Source organism: Panthera onca, chromosome A1, assembly GCF_046562875.1.
Source record: "Panthera onca isolate mPanOnc1 chromosome A1, mPanOnc1 haplotype 2, whole genome shotgun sequence".
Taxonomy (NCBI): Eukaryota; Metazoa; Chordata; class Mammalia; order Carnivora; family Felidae; genus Panthera; species Panthera onca.
The window spans coordinates 98,616,306-98,639,102 of NC_138339.1; the positions used below are offsets into that span (position 1 = coordinate 98,616,306).

Here is a 22,797-nt window from a genome sequence, read left to right on the forward strand (position 1 = left end):
AAAAATGTAGTAATATTCACTTGTTAAAAGCACACAACTCTTGTGCAGTAAATATATATATAGCAAAACAGAATGTTTTTGGGCATCTAATTCATAAAGTCTCAAGGAAAGCCTTCAATTTTAAAATAGCTCACAATTCACTGCCTCTGGTGAACAAAGTGTGTTTTCTGCTAAGTATGTGCCAACATGTGCATTACCCAGCCTTTCCCCTGAGACAAAAGGAATTTGGTTTCTACACAAGGTTACACTTGAAATACTATTAATGAGGAGCAAGAATTGTCACCAGCTTAAATCCCTGTCCTCAACCTTTGATAAAACTGGCCATCTGTTCCATGCAGATGTTATCCATTATCATCGTTTTTAAAAATTCTTTTTATTTTAGAGAGAGAGGGAGAACACATGAAGTGGCGGGGGGGGGGGGGGGGATAGAATCTTAAGCAGTTTCCATGCTCAGCATGGAGCCCAATGCAGGGCTCAATCCCATGATCCTGGGATCATGACCTGAGCCGATATCAAGAGTCAGACGCTCAACCGACTGAGCCACCCAGAGCCCCTCCAATGTGATCTTTAACAGCTGTATGTTTTCGCACAAGCTTTACTTTATACTGGCAATACTAGTAATATAATTTTTTTTTCTATTATTTTCAAGGCCAGATCTTGGGAAGGAAAGGCACAGAATTATCTCCATCAAAACACAACCGCAACTTCCAAGCATCCAAACCACAAATGTTAAAAAACACACACAGATGGGGCACCCTCAGTAACTCAGTCAGTTAAGTGTCTGACTTTTGATTTTGGCCAGGTCAGGATCTCAGGGTCATGAGATCAACTCCTGCTGGGCGTGGAGTCTTCTTAATATTCTCTCTCCCCCACTCTCTCTCTCAAAAACAAAAAACAAAACAAAAAAAACCCACACAGACACACATACACACACACATAGACCTCATCAAATAAGCAAAGAATCAGTTTTTTTCCCCAGGGAAAAAACAGGCAGAGAAAAAAAAAGTTTCAAAATTAATGGGCAGAAAAAGAAAATGGTGTTTAAAAATAGCAATTAAACCAAATCATATTCATTGCTTGGAACTGTTTCATTGCTTGGTAATGTTTTAAATCTGTTAGCTCTTGCCAATACAATTCAGGCTCCTCATTTTATAGGCCGAAGCAGTTTAATTCCAGCCTGAGCTAGAACCCAGATCCTTGGGCTCATATTTAATGCTCTATTTCCATTACTAAAGCTGCTGCTCTTACACTTAGGAAGCAAGCCTGACAGACAGATGGCAAAGTGGAGACACCCAGCAAAGGCTTCTAAGTGTCCTGGTGAGGTCCCACGGCACTCCATCTTGACCTAAAGCTATCAGATTGGAATGCTCTGGAAGGGACTTGCATAGCCTGCCTATGAAAGATTTGTGGAGTCAAGGACAAACCGCATGTGGCTGTGGGCAGAGAGGAACCTAGGTCTATCTCTATCCTGTACCCAGAAGATCCCACATGCGGTTTGTGGATGCAACAATTTGTGTGTGTCTAGCAAGGACTTTGTGACACAGACATCACTCAGCCCTTACCTGGGCAACCGCTGGCACCCGCAATAATATTAGCTACATTATTTCAGTATTTTTTGGGGGTGTCAAGCTCCATGCAAAATGCTGAACACTCAAACACATGTGTTCACAATATAATTATATATGATTACATGTTAATATAATCTATAGAAATATAAGTACGTGAACATCCAAATACACTTTATTACATCTGTATGTTACTCTTAACCCCTCACCATGATCCTGTAAGATAGGCACTATTATATCCATTTTACACGTGTGGAAATGGAAGTAAAGAGAATTCAAGGGACTTGACTAAAATCTCTGGTTATTTTGACAAAGCCAATATTGGAATGGTGCCTGTCTGTCTCCAAAGCAAGTAACTGTATCTTCCAATGCTGACAAGTGTGCCTCGGGCCACAGTCTTGGCTCCATCAGTGGGGATGGCAGGCGGAGACCCATTCTCCCCTCCATGGGGTGTGGGGGCACAAGGCTTGGGTTTCAGTTTCACTCTCCTATTCGCTGGCCCGCTATTTATTGACCAGTCCCGTTCCTTTCCATCAGATGAAAGGGCAACCAGCCACACAGCTGCTGTGAGGGTCAAATGAAGATAAATAATGTGAGGGCACCCCTAAAGCACAGGGGGTACGGCAAGGCTGCTGCCATCCCAATCAGAAGGTTAACAGTACAAAAGTCCCCGCCTTGGAGGGATGTTTTTATTCACCTTTAATGAGGCAGTTCAGTAGTACATACGATTATATGTGCATATGTATGTAACATATAAATGTAAATAAATATGCACATACATAAAAAGATATACACTTTAATTTTTATTAAAAATACTTTTGCATAGGTAATACATGGTACAGAGTTTATATTAAAAATTTATTTTCTTCTTCCCTAACCACTCACTTCTCTTTGCCAGAGTCAACACTTCCCTATGCTGCTGGAGACTACATTATGCCAAAATAATTTCTAATACCTTGCATCAAAATGAGCTGCCTTGAAGGGGGAACACCTCAGCCGGGGCAGTAGGTCCTATTCCACAAACTAAGTTACCACTTGGCCCTTTGTGAGTTGTTTACATTTTTTTTTTAAGTTTAGAAACATTCATCATGTAATACATGTACTCTCTAAGAAAGTAAAATCCCAACAGCACAAAAACAGAGAAAACAAAGAAGTCTCCCATCTACACCAGACTTCTAGTTCACCTTCCAGGTGTTTCCTTCTGGAAATAATTTATGCACATGCAAGAGTATGTTTATTATGGGTGTGTATCCCATTTTCAGGCATGTGGAAACATTTTTTTTTTTTTTACTTAACAATATACATATTGAAGATTATCCAATATAGATTCACTCAATTTTTTTGACGACCACAGAGTATTTCCACTATATGGATATACTGCAACTTACTTAACTGGGCCTCTCTTGAAGGATATTTATATTGTTTGGGGTCTTTTGTTATTACAATGCAACAATAAACATCCCCTTCCCTCTGCCTTTATAATACAGGTTTCTGAATCCAATGGACCAGGGCATAGTTGCAGAACTCATTACTTTTTGGATAGTTCTGGATACATTACTTAGCCTAAGTTTCATTATCTGTAAGTGATGATAAGGACATTTAACCCACATGGCTGTTATGGATTATTATGAGGATTATATGAGAAAATATGCATACAAATACGGAGTATCATGCCTGGCAAACAACAGGTGCTCAATAAATGTTTGTTCTAATCAAAGATGCTGTTCCTGATTCAGATGAGGCAGTTTCTGGGTTGTAAACACCTATACAGAGAAGACCTCCACTCCTTGAGGTTTTGGCTTGCAGCTGGAGACATGGCATCTATGAGTGGGGTCGGTTCCAGGGAGCATCTCTCTCTCACTCTCAAGGAACAGATCATAAGCTTCACCACTCAGCACCCTTCCAACACTGGCCAGTATCTGTGGAACACCTCCTAACACCAGTCTAAGCTCTGCAGCATGGAAAAAATCCTGTGCTCTTCAAAGGGACTGTGGCCAGGTCAGTCTCTTCCTGTGCTGAGAACAAACCAGGCTCACACCTGCCCAGCACTGTATTCCCAGCCTGCACCATCCTGCTTTCCGCCCACCTAACCAGCTCCTCCTTCCCTTCCAGGGGCAGCTCCTGTTCTCTCTCCATGTCCACTCCTCTTAGGATTCTAGCCCACAAAAATCCATGGTCTCTGAAGTACTCAGTGCATACCTTGTTTTCACACTGTGTCACATACTCACCTCTACTGTTATTTAACTCTTCTATATAAGAATGCCCACTACCTCCGTTTCTAAGCATCTTAAGAAGGACAGAGATCTTCAAATGTCATGTGTTCCTTCTACCCTTTTTCCCTCTACCACACACTATCCAGTACACTATGTATACAGTATGTGCTCAGTAAATAGCGAATGAATTGGAATCTGAACAAGAACTCACCCATCAGTGAGGTTTTAGTTAAAGTAAAAGCAGTGATTAGCTCTGGAGCCAGCTTCCTGCTCATGTTTGACACCAGGATAAAAATAGCCCTATTATTTCCATTTTGGTCCATAGGCAATTGTAGGAAGAGTATCTCATAAGCCGTAGGCAAAACAAATCAAGAAAATCCTCCCTCTCAGCCGTTCTCCCCCCACCCAGTCTGTAAATTTAAAAGCAACAAACCTACTATGACTCACCATGAGTTTCTGCATTTTAGCATGGTATAAAACATCCTGGTAGTGCTGGGCGCAGTCTGGATCCACATCTTTGATCTTAGCAGTAGGTAAGAGCAGAGTATCTAAAGTTTTCAAAGCATTCCCTTCATCAATAGCTTCATTGATGTACCCTACAGCTACGATTCCTAGGGCAAGAAAAAAAGTTTTCCTCTTAAGTCACAATACATCATAAGTTCTCTAGAATCACCTATAAGAAAGATGGAGTTAGAAAGGGGGTAGGGAACCCCCTGCACATAAGAAAACCTCTAAGAGCTAATAAGCAGAGCTAAGGCTGCAGGATACAAGGTCAGTGTACAAAAGTGTAGAGTATTTCTACACACACTCAGTGTACGATGTGAAAATGAAATGGAGGAGAAAATTCCATTTGGAATAGATTCCAATCACAAATACATTGTAACTACTTAAATCATAAACAGGAATAAATTTAACAAAAGAAGCTCAAGACACGTACGCTGAAAACCACAAAACACCACTGAAAAAAATTAAAGATGACCTAAATAAATGGAAAAATCATCTCATGTTCATGGATCCAAACAATACTGTTAAGGCGGAAATACTCCTCAAACTGATCAATAGATTCAGGGTAATCCCTATCAAAATCCCAATTGCATTTTTCTTTCAATTGACAAGCTGTATCTAAAATTCACATGTAAATGCAAGGGACCAAGAATAACCAACGCAGGGGCGCCTGGGTGGCTCAGTCGGTTAAGAATAACCAACGCAGTGTTGAAAAAAGAACAAAACTGGAGTTCTCTTAACAATTTCAAAACTTACTACAAAGCTACAGTTAATCAATACTGCATGGTGCTGGCATAAGGATAGATGTACGGATCAATGGAAAAGAATTTAGAGTTCAGAAATAAACCCTTACATTTGTGGGCAACTGATTTTTGACAAGACTGCCAAGACAACTCAACAAGTACAAGTCTTTATAACAAATGGCACTGGGACAACTCGACATCCACATGCATAAGAATGAAGCTGGACTCTCTACATCAGAGCTTACACAAAAAAGTAACTCAAAATGGATCACAGACTGAAGTGTAAAAGCTTAATCTACGTAACACTTAGATGAAAACATAGGAGTAAATCTTTGTGGCCATGGGTTAGGTGCTAGTTTTAATAGTGACACCAGAAACACAACTAAAGAAAAAAAATAAATACATGGGATGTAAAAATGCAAACTTTTATGCTTCAAAGGACACCAGAGAAAGTGAAGGCAATCTACAGAATGGGGGAAAATACTTGCAAATCCTCTATGTGATAAAAGACTCGTACACCTTATATACATGTATACCAGATATATAAGGAATTCTTACAACTCAACAATAAGAAAGGAAAACCCAATTTAAAATGGGTAAAGGCCTTGAACACACACTTCTTGAAAGAAGATATACAAATGGCTAATAATCGCATGAAAAGATACTCAATATTAGTTATCAGGAAAATGCAAATCCAAATCACAATGAGATACCACTTCATATCCACCAGGACGGCAATAAAAATAAGACAAACAGTAACAAGTGTGAAGATGTGCTGACACTGGAACTCTCATACACTGCTGGTGGGAATAGAAAATGGTAGTCATAATGGACAACAAGCAGTTCCTTAAAATACTAAACACAGAATTACCACGTGATCTAGCACTTCTACTCCTAGGTATATACACTTAAGGGAACCACAGGTTCACATAAAAACTTAGACACTATTCTACTTATATGAAATATCCACAATGGGAAAATCCACAGAAACACAGTAGACCAGTGGTTGCGGGTGGGGGGAACGGGAGGACAGGCAAAGGGGAGTGACTATACAAAGTATCTTCTCGGGGTGATGAAAATGTTATGAATTTAGATAGTGTGATGGTAGTACAACTTTTTAAATCCAAAAAAGTCACCATAAAAACAATCAATGGGTCAATTTTATGGTATATAAATTATATCTCAATGAAGCTGTTATAAAATGGGAGGACAACTTTATATACAAGTAGCAGGAGGAATGCTAACGTCTAGTGTAAACCTCACTTAGATAGCAGTGTGAAGGCAATGAGTGACAGAACCACAGCATAACAGAGCTGGAAAAATTTAATGTCGAGATGTACAGAAAAAAAACTGAAATACAAAGAGGTTTGGATATACATTCTATTCTTCAGATTACTTTACCACTTTGTGAAGGATGCCAAAACAGAGATAGTTCTAAATCAAACAATTCCCTATAGTATCAGTAGAGTGAATTTCCAGGTCCATACAGTCCAATGCTGTCCAATAGAACATTCTGTGATGATGAAAACGTTCTCTGACTGGGCTGCCCAATACACTACATGTAACTATTAGGCATTTAAAATGTGGCTAGTATGACTGAAGAACTTAATTTTAAATTTTATCTAATTTTAATGATTAAAGTAGCTGCACGTAGTTGGGAAGTGTAGATAGGCCTCCTAGAGATTAACAGTCAGACATGTTTTTTAAGATAGTTTTAAGGTTTAGTTATGACTAATTACTATCACAAATTGTTTCTATGAAACCACCTGGTAAAATAACATCTGGAGTCCTAACTCATGGATATGCCAAAAGAATAATAACCGTATCTACCAGCTCAACCTTCTACTATCTCCATCATACCACAGGTTCTTAGGACATAGACTAGAAGGTCCAGGAAAGAAAAATACAGAGCAAAGTCATGGAACTTGACAAATTTTTGCAACACCAGCAAAGGGTATCTATTTGGAGGCCCATTCTCCGTACTACATTATTAAAAATAAATTATCAACCAGTCATAAAATACTACAGTATATGCAAGAATATACTTATATATAGTAGACACATGAACAACGTGGGGGTTAGGAGCACCAACACCCTGTGCAGTCAAAAATTCAGGTATAGGGAAGATGGCGGCATAGGAGGACGCTGGGCTCACCACGCGTCCTGCTGATCACTTAGATTCCACCTACACCTGCCTAAATAACCCAGAAAACCGCCAGAGGATTAGCAGAACGGAGTCTCCGGAGCCAAGCGCAGAAGAGAGGCCCACGGAGGAGGGTAGGAAGGGCGGCGAGGCGGTGCGCGCTGCACGGACTGGCGGGAGGGAGCCGGGGCGGAGGGGCAGCCTGCTGGCCAAGCAGAGCCCCGGAGTCTGGCTTGAAAAGCAGAGGGGCCGGAATGCGTGGGTTCTGCCAGCCAGCGGGACTTAACATCTGGAAGGTTATAAGTAAACAGCTCTGCTCAGAGAACGGGAGGGCTGGAGGACAACGGGAGGGAGAGTTGTTGAGTCCTGGACGACAGAGCGCAGCTTGGAGGGGAACAAAGGCGCTGGCCAGCGCCATCTCCCTCGCCCATCCCCCAGCCAAAACCCCAAGGGAACCAGTTCCTGTCAGGGAACTTGCTTGCACCTCGCAAACACCGAATGCTGTGTTTCTGCGGATTCATCCCTCCGGCGGGTCTGACTCCCTCCCGGTGCCACAGGGCCCCTCCAGAAGCGGATCTCCGAAGGAAAAGTGAGCTGAGCCTACCCCTCCTGCCCCTGTGCACTTGGTGATCCACCCCAGCTAATATGCCAGATCCCGAGCACCACAAGCCTGGCAGTGTGCAAGTACCCCAGACAGGGGCCACACCACCCCACAGTGAATCCTGCCCCTAGGAGAGGGGAAGAGAAAGTACACACCGGTTTGACTGTGGCCCCAGCAGTGGGCTGGGGGCAGACATCGGGTCAGACTGCGGCCCCGCCCACCAACGCAGGTTATTCAAGACAGCACAGGGGAAGTGCCCTGCAGGTCCGCACCACTCCAGGGACTATCGAAAATGACGAAATGGAAGAATTCCCCTCAAAAGAATCTCCAGGAAATAACAACAGCTAACGAACTGATCAAAAAGGATTGAAACAATATAACAGAAAGTGAATTTAGAATAATAGTCATAAAATTAATCGCTGGGCTTGAAAACAGTATAGAGGACAGCAGAGAATCTCTTGCTACAGAGATCAAGGGACTAAGGAACAGCCAGGAGGAGCTAAAAAATGCTATTAATGATCTGCAAAATAAAATGGAGACAACCACGGCTCAGATTGAAGAGGCAGAGGAGAGAATAGGTGAATTAGAAGATAAAATTATGGAAAAAGAAGAAGCTGAGAAAAAGAAGAAGCTGAGAAAAAGAGATAAAAAAAATCCAGGAGTATGAGGGGAAAATTAGAGAACTAAGTGATGCACTAAAGAGAAATAATCTACGCATAATTGGTATTCCAGAGGAGGAAGAGAGAGGGAAAGGTGCTGAAGGTGTACTTGAAGAAATCATAGCTGAGAACTTCCCTGATCTGGGGAAGGAAAAAGGCATTGAAATCCAAGACGCACAGAGAACTCCCTTCAGACGTAACTTGAATCGATCTTCTGCACGACATATCATAGTGAAACTGGCAAAATACAAGGATCAAGAGAAAATTCTGAAAGCAGCTAGGGATAAAAGTGCTCTAACATATAAAGGGAGACCTATAAGACTCATGAATGATCTCTCTGAAACTTGGTAGGCCAGAAAGGAATGGCAGGAGATCTTCAATGTGAGGAACAGGAAAAAATATGCAGCCGAGAATCCTTTATCCAGCAAGTCTGTCATTTAGAATAAAAGGAGAGATAAAGGTCTTCCCAAACAAACAAAAACTGAAGGAATTCGTCACCACTAAACCAGCCCTACAAGAGATCCTAAGGGGGATCCTGTGAGACAAAGTACCAGAGACATCGCTACAAGCATGAAACCTACGGACATCATAATGACTCTAAACCCATATCTTTCTATAATAACACTGAATGTAAATGGACTACATGCGGCAACCAAAAGACATAAGGTATCAGAATGGATAAAAAAAACAAGACCCATCTATTTGCTGTCTACAAGAGACTCATTTTAGACCTGAGGACACCTTTAGATTGAGAGTGAGGGGATGGAGAACTATTTATCATGCTACTGGAAGTCAAAAGAAAGCTGGAGTAGCCATACTTATATCAGACAAACTAGACTTTAAATTAAAGGCTGTAACAAGAGATGAAGAAGGGCATTATATAATAATTACAGGGTCTATCCATCAGGAAGAACTAACAATTATAAATGTCTATGCGCCGAATATGGGAGCCCCCAAATATATAAAACAATTACTCATAAACATAAGCAACCTTATTGATAAGAATGTGGTAATTGCAGGGGACTTTAACACTCCACTTACAGAAATGGACAGATCATCTAGACACACGGTCAATAAAGAAACAAGGGCCCTGAATGATACATTGGATCAGATGGACTTGACAGATATATTTAGAATTCTGCATCCCAAAGCAACAGAATATACTTTCTTCTCGAGTGCACATGGAACATTCTCCAAGATAGATTATATACTGGGTCACAAAACAGCCCTTCATAAGTATACAAGAATTGAAATTATACCATGCACACTTTCAGACCACAATGCTATGAAGCTTGAAATCAACCACAGGAAAAAGTCTGGAAAACCTCCAAAAGCATGGAGGTTAAAGAACACCCTTCTAAAGAACGAGTGGGTCAACCAGGCAATTCGAGAAGAAATCAAAAAATATATGGAAACAAACGAAAATGAAAAGACAACAATCCAAACGCTTTGGGACGCAGCGAAGGCAGTCCTGAGAGGAAAATACATTGCAATCCAGGCCTATCTCAAGAAACAAGAAAAATCCCAAATACAAAATCTCACAGCACACTTAAAGGAAATAGAAGCAGAACAGCAAAGGCAGCCTAAACCCAGCAGAAGAAGAGAAATAATAAAGATCAGAGCAGAAATAAACAATATAGAATCTAAAAAAACTGTAGAGCAGATCAATGAAACCAAGAGTTGGTTTTTTGAAAAAATAAACAAAATTGACAAACCTCTAGCCAGGCTTCTCAAAAAGAAAAGGGAGATGACCCAAATAGATAAAATCATGAATGAAAATGGAATGATTACAACCAATCCCTCAGAGATACAAGCAATTATCAGGGAATACTATGAAAAATTATTTGCCAACAAACTGGACAACCTGGAAGAAATGGACAAATTCTTAAACACCCACACTCTTCCAAAACTCAATCATGAGGAAACAGAAAGCTTGAACAGACCCATAACCAGCGAAGAAATTGAATCAGTCATCAAAAATCTCCCAACAAATAAGAGTCCAGGACCAGATGGCTTCCCAGGGGAGTTCTACCAGACGTTTAAAGCAGAGATAACACCTATCCTTCTCAAGCTATTCCAAAAAATAGAAAGGGAAGGAAAACTTCCAGACTCATTCTATGAAGCTAGTATTACTTTGATTCCTAAACCAGACAGAGACCCAGTAAAAAAAAGAGAACCACAGGCCAATATCCCTGATGAATATGGATGCAAAAACTCTCAATAAGATACTAGCAAATTGAATTCAACAGCATATAAAAAGAATTATTCACCATGATCAAGTGGCATTCACTCCTGGGATGCAGGGATGGTTGAACATTCGCAAATCAATCAACGTGATACATCACATTAATAAAAGAAAAGATAAGAACCATATGATCCTGTCAATCGATGCAGAAAAGGCATATGACAAAATTCAGCACACTTTCTTAATAAAAACCCTTCAGAAAGTCGGGATAGAAGGAACATACTTAAACATCATAAAAGCCATTTATGAAAAGCCCACAACTAACATCATCCTCAATGGGGAAAAACTGAGAGCTTTTTCCCTGAGATCAGGAACATGACAGGGATGTCCACTCTCACTGCTGTTGTTTAACAGTGTCGGAAGTGCTAGCATCAGCAATCAGACAATAAAAGGAAATCAAAGGCATCAAAATTGGCAAAGATGAAATCAAGCTTTCACTTTTTGCGGATGACATGATCTTATACATGGAAAATCCGATAGACTCCACCAAAAGTCTGCTAGAACTGATACATGAATTCAGCAAAGTTGCAGGATACAAAATCAATGTACAGAAATCAGCTGCATTCTTATACACTAATAATGAAGCAACCGAAAGACAAATAAAGAAACTGATCCCATTCACAATTGCACCAAGAAGCATAAAATACCTAGGGATAAATCTAACCAAAGATGTTCAAGATCTGTATTCTGAAAACTATAGAAAGCTTATGAAGGAAATTGAAGAAGATATAAAGAAATGGAAAAACATTCTGTGCTCATGGATTGGAAGAATAAATATTGTCAAAATGTCAATACTACCCAAAGCTATCTACACATTCAATGCAATCCCAATCAAAATTGCACCAGCATTCTTCTCGAAACTAGAACAAGCAATCCTAAAATTCATATGGAACCACAAAAGGCCCCGAATAGCCAAAGTAATTCTGAAGAAGAAGACCAAAGCAGGAGGCCTCACAATCCCAGACTTTAGCCTCTACTACAAAGCTGTCATCATCAAGACAGCATGGTATTGGCACAAAAACAGACACATAGACCAATGGAATAGAATAGAAACCCCAGAACTAGACCCACAAACGTATGGCCAACTAATCTTTGACAAAGCAGGAAAGAACATCCAATGGAAAAAAGACAGTCTGTTTAACAAATGGTGCTGGGAGAACTGGACAGCAACATGCAGAAGGTTGAAACTAGACCACTTTCTCACACCATTCACAAAAACAAACTCAAAATGGATAAAGGACCTGAATGTGAGACAGGAAACCATCAAAACCTTAGAGGAGAAAGCAGGAAAAGACGTCTCTGACCTCAGCCGTAGCAATCTCTTACTTGACACATCCCCAAAGGCAAGGGAATTAAAAGCAAAAATAAACTACTGGGACCTCATGAAGACAAAAAGCTTCTGCACAGCAAAGGAAACAACCAACAAAACTAAAAGGCAACCAACGGAATGGGAAAAGATATTTGCAAATGACATATTGGACAAAGGGCTAGTATCCAAAATCTGTAAAGAGCTCACCAAACTCCACACCCGAAAAACAAATAACCCGGTGAAGAATGGGCAAAAAACATGAATAGACACTTCTCTAAAGAAGACATCCAGATGGCCAACAGGCACATGAAAAGATGTTCAACGTCGCTCCTCATCAGGGAAATACAAATCAAAACCACACTCAGATATCACCTCACGCCAGTCAGAGTGGCCAAAATGAACAAATCAGGAGACTATAGATGCTGGAGAGGATGTGGAGAAACGGGAACCCTCTTGCACTGTTGGTGGGAATGCAAACTGGGACAGCCACTCTGGAAAACAGTGTGGAGGTTCCTCAGAAAATTAAAAATAGACCTACTCTATGACCCAGCAATAGCACTGCTAGGAATTTACCCAAGGGATACAGGAGTACTGATGCAAAGGGGCACTTGTACCCCAATGTTTATAGCAGCACTCTCAACAATAGCCAAATTATGGAAAGAGCCTAAATGTCCATCAACTGATGAATGGATAAAGAAATTGTGGTTTATATACACAATGGAGTACTACGTGGCAATGAGAAAGAATGAAAAATGGCCCTTTGTAGCAATGTGGATGGAACTGGAGAGTGTGATGCTAAGTGAAATAAGCCATACAGAGAAAGACAGATACCATATGTGTTCACTCTTATGTGGATCCTGAGAAATGTAACAGAAACCCATGGGGGAGGGGAAGGAAAAAAAAAAAAAAAAAGAGGTTAGAGTGGGAGAGAGCCAAAGCATAAGAGACTGTTAAAAACTGAGAACAAACTGAGGGTTGATGGGGGGTGGGAGGGAGGGGAGGGTGGGTGATGGGTATTGAGGAGGGCACCTTTTGGGATGAGCACTGGGTGTTGTATGGAAACCAATTTGACAATAAATTTCATATATTGAAAAAAAATCAGGTATAATTTTTTACTCCCCCCAAATTTAACTAATCAGAGCTTACTACTGGCTGGAAGCCTCAGTAATAACATAGTCAAGTAACATGTATTCTTACAATGAGTAAGCCAGAGAAAAGAAAATGTTAAGAAAATCCTAAGAGAAAATATATTTAGAGTACTCTACTGATTAAAAAAAAAAAAAACCGTATAGTTCAAACCACGCTGTTCAAGGGTCAACTGTATATGCACACACATATACACACACACACAAACGGGGTTTTTTCACTTCCCAGCTTAGTGCTGATGTACAAGAACTAGGAAAGAAGGTCAACATTAACAAGCAGTAAGTTTTGAAAATAAATATTCCTAAAGCCAAACTCACTATTTCTCATTCTGTCAGTTATTTTTTCAAACACAATCATCAGTCACTTTACAAATGTGACATGCTATGGAATAAAGTAGTTATAATTTTTAAGAAGTATCTTCATCCCGATATTCATACGCTAAGAATGAAGAGATTTATCTGTAGAAGAAAAGGGATGATCTAAAAGGCCAGAAATTATTCTAGATTCTAACACTTAAACATGTTTGAAGGAAAAGCAAAAATAGTTCCCTAACACTCAAGTTACATGATCTGAAAACATTGGAAGAACTCAGGAAAGTCTAAGTACTATCCACATACAAGGTATTATCGTTTTACCCTGTAGTAGTTACAACCTGGAGAGCATGGGATACTTCATATCATTCCCTGGACATGAAGTCTCTTCGGTAGACTGTTCCAAATACTTTTAAACACCCCATCCAAAAATGATCTTAACAGAACTATGTCTGAGAAAGAGAATATGTGTTCCTAATGGCCAGTCACCTGGGACTGAGTGCATTCCAGCTGACTTGGTTGAAACCACTTGTTTAAGTTTTTGTTTGGTATGTTTCTAAGAACACAAGCTACTGAGGTCATAGTAAATGACCTCACAGGACATGTAAGACCTACCCAGAAGCCACCAGGGCACATGCGCATCACTTCCTCTGTTTATAAAAGAAGGGAAAATCCCATTGCTGAGCCCCAGTTCATGACCCACTTCTTTAAACCATCACAGAGACTATAATGTTCTATTCCAGTGAGACAGTGGATATTCTCTTACAGCTCATGCATTTGAGAGAGCAGATGAGTTAACCTACAAAGACAAGTACCTACTAAATTAAAAAGCAAAAATTCAAAGAACAAAACTACCTTGTTTAGGCTACGTGGTTAAACTGATGCTCCTCTCTGGCTCTAGCAGGAAAAGTGAACTTTCCAGGAAGAAATCAACAGAGCCTCCAAGTCTGGGGAAATGCACTTAGCATCTTCTCTATTAAATGCACCTTCCACATTTAGCATTTCCATTAGCTGTGGTACCTTATCCACATCACAATTCAGACACAGGATTAGACCTTGAAGTGTGTGTGTGGCAGGGGCAGGGTGGGAAGGGTAATACACTTTCAAGGTGTCCATGAAAAATCCTTAGCTCTTTGGGGTGGTTTAATTACTATACTGTGCAATTTATGTCTGTTCACAATGGTGTATATTTTTATGTAGCTTTTAAAACAATTACATAAACAGAGGATATCACACTCAAGAATTCAAGAACTTTGAACAAAAATACCTCATTGTGACCTAATAAAACAAACCAAAGCACAGAGAAATTATATATTCTGCACTGAGTTCTCCAAATTCTAGAAAGGAAATGGGATAAAGAAGTCTCTGAAATAACTATTGTGGTTATGGCATATGCCCTTCATGACATGATAATCAAAGGAAATATGATAACAGCCATGTGACGTACAGCCCATGGAAAATACATGCAGTGTAGATGCCTATACAGACAAATCGATACCAATCCAAAGATACCAATCCAAAAATATTTCTGCTTAGATATAACACCCACCTAACAAAAAGCCATTCTTTTGTTAAGTGATACAAATGTTACTTGTTTTTCTTTTCCTAAAAAAAAGCAAAAGCTCTACTGGATAGTCTGCAACAAAAATGGCATCCTCCACCCTGCTTTTTAATTAACGTCCAGAATGGGAGTAAAAGTACAACCATTTAGCACTGAGAACTAATGCACCTTTGCCATAAAAGCAGCACATATAGAAATTACCAAAGGCCTGGACTGTGGGTATTGCCAGCAAGAACTAGGAAAAAATGAGAAAACAAAGATGAGACCTGATTCTTAGTTTTGCTTACCGAAACAGAGGAGTCCTACTCTTGAATTGCATTAGCCAAAGCACTCAAACAATTGCTGCTGCAGGAAACTCAAGAGTGTGCAGCTGGGAGTCAAGTAGCAGGGCAGGAGGGCAGGGGGCTGGGTGTGTGAACTTTGTAACAGGACATACACTAGTGTCCGTCCAGACCAGACGATATCAAACATCTGCTCACATTAGTGCTTCCCTCTTGACTAACATCTGGCAAGAACCACCAGCGACCAAGGCAACGTGTCAGAAAAAAGCTAAGTGGGCTGTGTGCAAACTGTCTGATTGCAGGGATTCCAAAATATCTCAAAGGACACGCAGAGAGGCAGCAGCAAGCTGTGTGGTCAGAGAAGAGGAAATTTAGACTTATATAACTTAAAAAGGACAAAATGAAGAAACTGCCTGGATATATGTGTAACAGTGGCCCATCTGTGAATATGATGTCAAAGCAGCATATCTGAATACATGTTATCTATTAGGCACCTAGAGTAAGATGTTTAACAACAACAACAACAACAACAAAACAAACGCTGCCATGATACTGGGCACAGGGCTCATAGGAAAGAGTAAAGAAAGCAAAGCAGATTATGCAAATGCAATTAAATAACAAAGTCATATGTTTTTATCTCGACAGGGATTTTACTATCCCAAAGTTAGATTCTGCCTTAGAAGACCAGACCTAAGACCTCACCAAAACGCACTAGAACAGCCTAAACGTGTGAGAGAACTATCTGCCTATTCGGTCAGCAAACTTAGAATGAGTTATAGGTCAAAGATGGAGGACAGAGGGGAGGTCACGGACATCAGCGATCTTAATCTAAATGTTGCTGACAAATCAAAGAGCTCAGAGGAAGCCAAAGATGATGGTGCTAGTTTGTTTTTATGATGAAACAGACCACGTGGAACTTGAATGTGATAGTTCATGCTACAGGAAAGCAGTGACTACACTGATTGCTTAGTTACAGAGCTCTTGATTCCACACTCTGTTTTTGCAAGCAAGAGGCAAATGATAAGGAGGCAAGTGTATCTTCAAGAAAGCATGTTTCAGAGCATATCTTCTTGGGATTGTCCATTTTCACGCAGGTAGCTCATAATTTCTAGATACACAGTCAATCATCAATCATGGTATGTGATCCTAAAGCAACAGTTAGTTTTTGTTCCAATTTCTTCTTAGGGTAGGAACATGTTCAAACTTCAAAAAAAAAAAAAAAAAAAAAAGCCCAAATAAAAGATCAAAATAAAGTTGAGCATCTAAAAAATTGAGTTATGGGGCACCTGGGTGGCTCAGTCAGTGAAGCGTCCGACTCCCACTCAGGTCATGATCTCACCGTTCGTGGGTTCGAGCCCTGTGTTGGGCTCTGTGCTGACAGCTCAGAGCCTGGAGCCTGCTTCAGATTCTGTCTCCCCCTCTCTCTCTGCCCCTCCCCTGTTCATGCTCTGTGTCTCTCTCCAAAATGAATAACATTAAAAAAAATTTTAAAAACTGAGTTAACTAGAGTATTCACCTGTGAAGTATAAATAAGAAAACATGAGGACTTCTGTTTACATATTTTTATCCCATCCTTTTATGTCTTTTTATGTATGCTTTGTAATGCATATACGGTGACACAGTATAACAGGCATAAAATTTATATATACACATGTGTATCAGGGAAGAGTGCTCTCTTGGGGCTCCATGAGCAAAAATCTGCATTCCTAATCTAGGGAACTAAGTAGTCCAGAAACCTTAGTTGCTCATTATACTATGTGAAGGAACGTGTTCCATACTTACGATCGTTTTCTTCTTGAATTTGAATATTCACCATATCTATACACTTCTGAATTTCATTCCAGCTTAAATTCTCTTGCCCTTGGGATAAGGCTTCCAGCTTCATGGTGAATAGTGCATTTGTGTAACTGTGGAAGAGAAGAGAATCATTAACACTAATCAGAGACACTCACTCTTTGTTCATTTTGTGCATCTCAAATTTGGCACATGGCCAAAAGTAGATGCTATAAGGTTAAAAAGGAGAAAGACACATGAAATGTTCTTTCACACCTTTGTGAACATACAACAAGCTCACTTATATTACATTTTTTTTCTTAAAGATACTTTATGTACAAATGCTGTTTTTTTTTAATTTTTTTTTTAATGTTTGTTTATTTTTCAGACAAAGAGAGACAGAGCATGAACGGGGGAGGGTCAGAGAGACAGGGAGACACAGAATCAGAAACAAATGCTGTTTAATGAAAGTACCTCAAAATCCAACCTTGTACCCAACTTAAGCAAAAAAAAAAAAACAAAACAAAACAAAACAAAAAAAAAACCCTTGAAGTCCTCAACTCTACGAAACTGCTTTCTTCCCCCTCAGTTACTAATTTTCCTTGCCTTTGCATGTTTTGACTCTGTTGAGGCTGTAGGTAATTTTTTTTTAAGTTGGCTCCAAGCCCAGCATGGAGCTCAATGTGGGATTTGAATTCACAACACTGAGATCAAGCCCTGAGCTGAGATCAAGAGTCAGATGCTTAACCAAGTGAGCCACCCAGGCATCCCCCAGATAAGTTTTATGTGATAAAATTCAGAATTACCATGGTTCTCAACCATGGTTCTCAACCCTTCTCATTTTTCTTGTTCCTTCCAGAAACCCTGATGAATAACACACATTTTCACTATACATTTTCTTGATAAGGTGGTATAGGGGTTGAATCAGAATGTTGTAAAATCCCTCCTCACCTGTCCATTTTTCGTAAGGCTCCACAGCACCTACTGAAAAACCTCCCTCTGTGTCCAGTCACTGCCACGGCACTCTTATACCTCATTTCTGACCTCTGACCCTCTTTATTATGGAAAACAGAGTTTGGTCAACCACCTCAATTACTTGCCTTGGTTGGGGAATTTTAGGGGAAAAAAATTATCCACCTTGATATGTTAAGAAACTGTCATCTCTCAACAGTCAATTTTCCCAGTTAAAAATCACAGAACCAATGTTGCAACCGTAAGCTACCATGAGCTACTCTAGCCTAAAGTAAAGAAACTCAATAGTTTAGTTTGCTTTTGCATTTCACCATGGAAATAAAGATCAGTCTTCTACGTACATATTTATTCACTATGCATTTTGACTTCTGAATAGCATCTTTGGATTGCTAACAGCAGAGGTTAAAAAAAGGAACCTCACGTTCAGTTTATTTTTTTTTTTTAACGTTTATTTATTTATTTTTGAGAAAGGGAGAGACACAGCATGAACAGGGGAGGGTCAGAGAGAGGGAGACACAGAATCTGAAGCAGGCTCCAGGCTCTGAGCCGTCAGCACAGAGCCTGACGCGGGGCTAGAACTCAACGGACCGCGAGATCATGACCTGAGCCGAAGTCGGCTGCTTAACCGACTGAGCCACCCAGGCGCCCTAATAACATCACGTTCAGTTTAAAATTGTTTTCCTGGGACGCCTGGGTGGCTCAGTCAGTTGAGTGTCTGCCTCTTGGTTTCAGCTCAGGTCACGACTTCACCGTTTGTGGGTTTGAGCCCCGTGCTGGGTTCTGCACTAACAGAGCACCACTCGCTCGCCAAATAAACTATTGAAAAAAATTGTTTTCCTGATTGTGACCAATTTTCTCAAAATTCTGCGTGCTTAAAGGTGCACAGAGTGCCTACAGAGTGTAGCTTGAGAGGGAAAAACATCATTCAGTGTAGGAAGTGGTGGCGATGATCCTTTATCTGTGACCGAATGAGGGATCACTAAATTCAGGCCTGAAACTGGCTGTCGTGTTTGAGATTTTCACCCTACCACTCCTTACAAGCCTAGGAAAACACTCTGCTGCACTAGTAATATATAAATAATACTGGATACAATAACAAAATGGATAAACTTCAACTTGCATTTGTTAATACCCCTTATAGACAGAGACCATTCTGTAAGCAAATGCGAAATCCCCATGGGCATTTCACATGCTTAACATCTAAATGATGATTCGATGGGAATAAAACGAGAAAGCTTAAGGAGGAATGCAGAAAAGAATCCCAGAATTGCACGTTGTTTCTTTAGAAACAAAATGAATCAACGATGGCCAAAAGGAAGAGATTTTACAAGTGATGCATCAGAACTCCACTGGCTTTTCCATGTAAGGATGAGTGTCCGGTACTAAGGGACCAACCACAGAAAATACTCTGCAGTTCACCCTCACAGAGAGATCTGAGTCCTTTCCCTCCACACCTCTCTGAGCTCTCCTCACTGTTTGCTACAGGCAGACCAGTAATACTGCATTTCTAACAGACTTCTGAAGCTCCAAGAGGATTACAATCCCAATTCAGTTCGGCAAATGATTATTAACATGAAACCAACGTGGCAAGGCCTGTGGCAGGCATGCAGGGCTGTGAGCATGAACAAGGTGCAGGAGCTTTCAGCCCAGGGGTTAAGAAGACAGAAACTCAAACAGGGTATAAAAGCAGAGCACAAGAAATGTCGTAAGAGACAGTCCAGGAGAGTAGAAATAACGAAGTTCCAAGGAAGAAGTGGAAGGAAACCCTTAGTGGTAGAACACCTTGCCCGAGACAGGCATCAAACCAAGCATTTAATCTGTGAAACTGTTCTGCAGATGCAGAGTGAGTGTTTTTGCTTTTTTTTTTTTTTTTGTGCTTAGATGAGGAGACAAGATTATGAAGAGTCAGACTCAAGTATGTGTGACTCCGGTGCTATATTCCTCTAACCACAGAATGCTAGTTCTCAGGAGAGATGACATTAGCTGGGGTGGAGAGAAGTATGGAAATAATTTGTGAAAGAATAATCTATGGAAGGCAGCTCTGGGAGTGTGCCAGGACAGGGGTGACCGGCACTCCATTCCCGGTGGGGACACGACCATGCATAGAAGCAGGCAGGCCAGAAAGTCCACAGTGTATTAGGATCCAGGTTGGCTGAGGTGCAAAACACAGGGAGAGCTGGACCGAGAGCTAAGGTCAGAACAACATGTTTACAGTAAGGGGTATGTTCTTAATTCAGATGAGAACAAGGAACAAATGGAGAGCATTATAACCACAGCTACATTTAGAACAATTAATCTGGGACAACATATGCCTAGAGCCAATACCAATTAGACAGCACTTTGGTGAGAATTAGACAAATGAGTCTTTCTGGGAAACCACAGCCCAAGGGTGGAAGCCACGCTAAACAGGTTGACACTCTGTCTGATTCATCAAGGCTGCCCTGCCCCACACCCCTGTGCTATGAAGAACTTGGAAGAGCATGGGGTGAGGCCCAGATAGAGCCACGTTTCTTCATCTTGAAAACCTGTGAACTTGGGTTTCCAAGAACTGAGTTAAAAAGCTGACCAGGCAAGTAAAATGCTGAGGCTGAGAAGATCAATGAGGGCTGTCAGTACAAGAACCAAAGGGGACCTTGAAATCTTATCTTGGTACTGGTCATCCAGCTGGCCCACAAAGTGCTTAAGGCAAGCTTTAAAAAGATTATTAAAAATGAGCCAATTTTTAAAGTTTCCCATACAGAATACTTGAACTCTGAGGCTGTATCTGTAGGCCCAAGTTGAAAACCACAGGGGTAAAAGTGGTTTTCAAATGGGGTGTGAGACCATTTCCTTAACAGGTCATTTGTAAATTGGGGAGGTAGTGAGGAATTTTTGTAATCAAAGTGGATGATCTGGAGGGAGGGAGCACGCTTATTTAGAGGACAGCGGCCAGGATGCCCAATGGGTGGGACAGTCATGACAATTACCTCACCAAGACATCCCATTATAGCCCCACGGGGCTGTAAGTTTCATAAAGGAGTGACCAGCTTTGTCTTCCACTTAAGCACTGAGGGAAAGCAGCAAAGACTGGTTAGATGAGAATAAATGAGGAGGATAGAAAAGACACAGGAAGACCAATCTGGAAGTGATGACAGAAGTAAAGGTGAAAAATCAAATGAGGTACTGGCTGGGAAATGGGGACATTTGACAGAGCTAACACCCCCAGACTGGCTGTTGTCAGGGAAGGAGATGAGCAGGCTGTTCATAGCACAAGGCAGCACAGGGCTGAGGAAAATGAGTTGAACTTGAGGTTTCTAAGCTTGGGGAAGAGAATGGTGCCATCAGAAATAGTGGAGGTGGAAATAAATTACCTTGGTAACAGACTCAAGAGTTATATTAACTAGGGGGCCAAATTTATGCAGAATAAGAGCATCAGTTTCTCCAAGAAGACTAAAAAGCAAACTCTTCTGTCCTACCGCTTTGGGGCCATTCTCTCCACAGACAAGTGGTAAAGCATTTTAAAAAAATCTAAAGTCTTTTCAGTTTTCTTGTACAATGTACACGATCCAAGACAATTACCCAATCTACCTATTTAAGTAGTTCCAGCTGGAATCAGGACCTGAAAAGAGCTTTTGTCAAGATCTATGCAGACATCTCCCCCTAGTGGCTAACAAGAATCCAGGACAGAAAATCACTCCTTTTAACTCGGGACCTTTGTCTTACGGAATCTCTGATGGGCTCCTTATTCTGGCCCTTTAATTTTCTCTCTAGAACTGCTATAGCATTTTATACTATCAAGTGTACTATCTAGCAGCATATTTCAGAAACATGAAATGGAAGCTGCTAAACTGAGACTGTTACCCACTAACACGATCCACTGTGGTCTCAGGATTCCTTTGGCTTAACAATCAAAAAGAACAGGGTTTGAGATTCAACTGCCCAACTGTAGGTCCATAAATCCAAGTTTAGTTCTCTTATCAGTAAAAGAAGATTAGACTGGATGGTTATTAAAGTTCCTTCCAACTCTTCTACATTCAGTTGTCTCCAAAAGAAGCCCAAGGGAAGGTATGTTTTCAATAGTTCTTTTATTTTTAGCCTATCCAATAATCTTCGGTAATGACAAATCAATCAGTCAAAGCCATTATATGATCATTTTTAGACTCTTTGTCCCCCTAAAAGAAACGCTGTAAAAAAGGGACGCATATTAGAAGGACTCTCAAAACAAAGTAGACTAGCTTTTAAGAACATGAGTACAGAGATAGGGAATTCTTCAGCGAAGAACACATCTTTAATATGCAAGATCTGCCAAACACACATTTCTGCATTAAAAGGAGATTTGGAAGATGTTCCCTTACCGTTCTACATATGATTCATCCAGATTATTGAAGCCTATTGTTGGGCTTCTGAGCTGATTCTGCACGGACAGAAGATCATTGTTTTCCAAGGCCTGGTTTAGTAAAGCAACAGCAGACAGCATTTCCACTGCAATCAAGAGCTCCTCGTGGGCCAAGTAGTTCTGTTGAAAAATGTAAGCAATAAAAGTTTCCCAAATTACACACCTCATGTATGTGATGGGGTTTTAGAATGCATTTTTTTTTTAAAGTAGGTTCCACGTCCATCATGGAGCCCAACTTGAGGCTTGAACTCACAATCATGGGATCAAAACCTGAGCTGAGATCAAGAGTTGAATGCTTAACTGACTGAACCACCCAGGCACCTCTAGAATGCATATTTCAAAGAACAATGAAAAATTAAAGATTCTGAGAACCCAGGAGGAAGAGGGCTCACTGGC

The 22,797-nt window shown here is 40.6% G+C and overlaps 1 protein-coding gene across 3 annotated transcripts in view; it reads right to left on the reverse strand.

Annotated features, from left to right (window-relative positions):
* IQGAP2 (IQ motif containing GTPase activating protein 2) overlaps nt 1–22,797 on the reverse strand; it is a 294,535-nt gene that overhangs the window by 85,346 nt on the left and 186,392 nt on the right. For 2 of the 3 annotated variants that reach the window (XM_078448864.2, XM_078448872.2), the window contains 3 exons: nt 22,361–22,521; nt 17,064–17,188; nt 4,226–4,389 (listed from right to left, as the gene is read on the reverse strand). In XM_078448864.2, the coding sequence (XP_078304990.1) occupies nt 4,226–4,389; nt 17,064–17,188; nt 22,361–22,521 (450 nt within the window). Of the gene's footprint in view, nt 1–4,225; nt 4,390–13,928; nt 13,976–17,063; nt 17,189–22,360; nt 22,522–22,797 lie in introns of those variants that run through there. The other variant, XM_078448876.2, reaches the window with a different exon arrangement.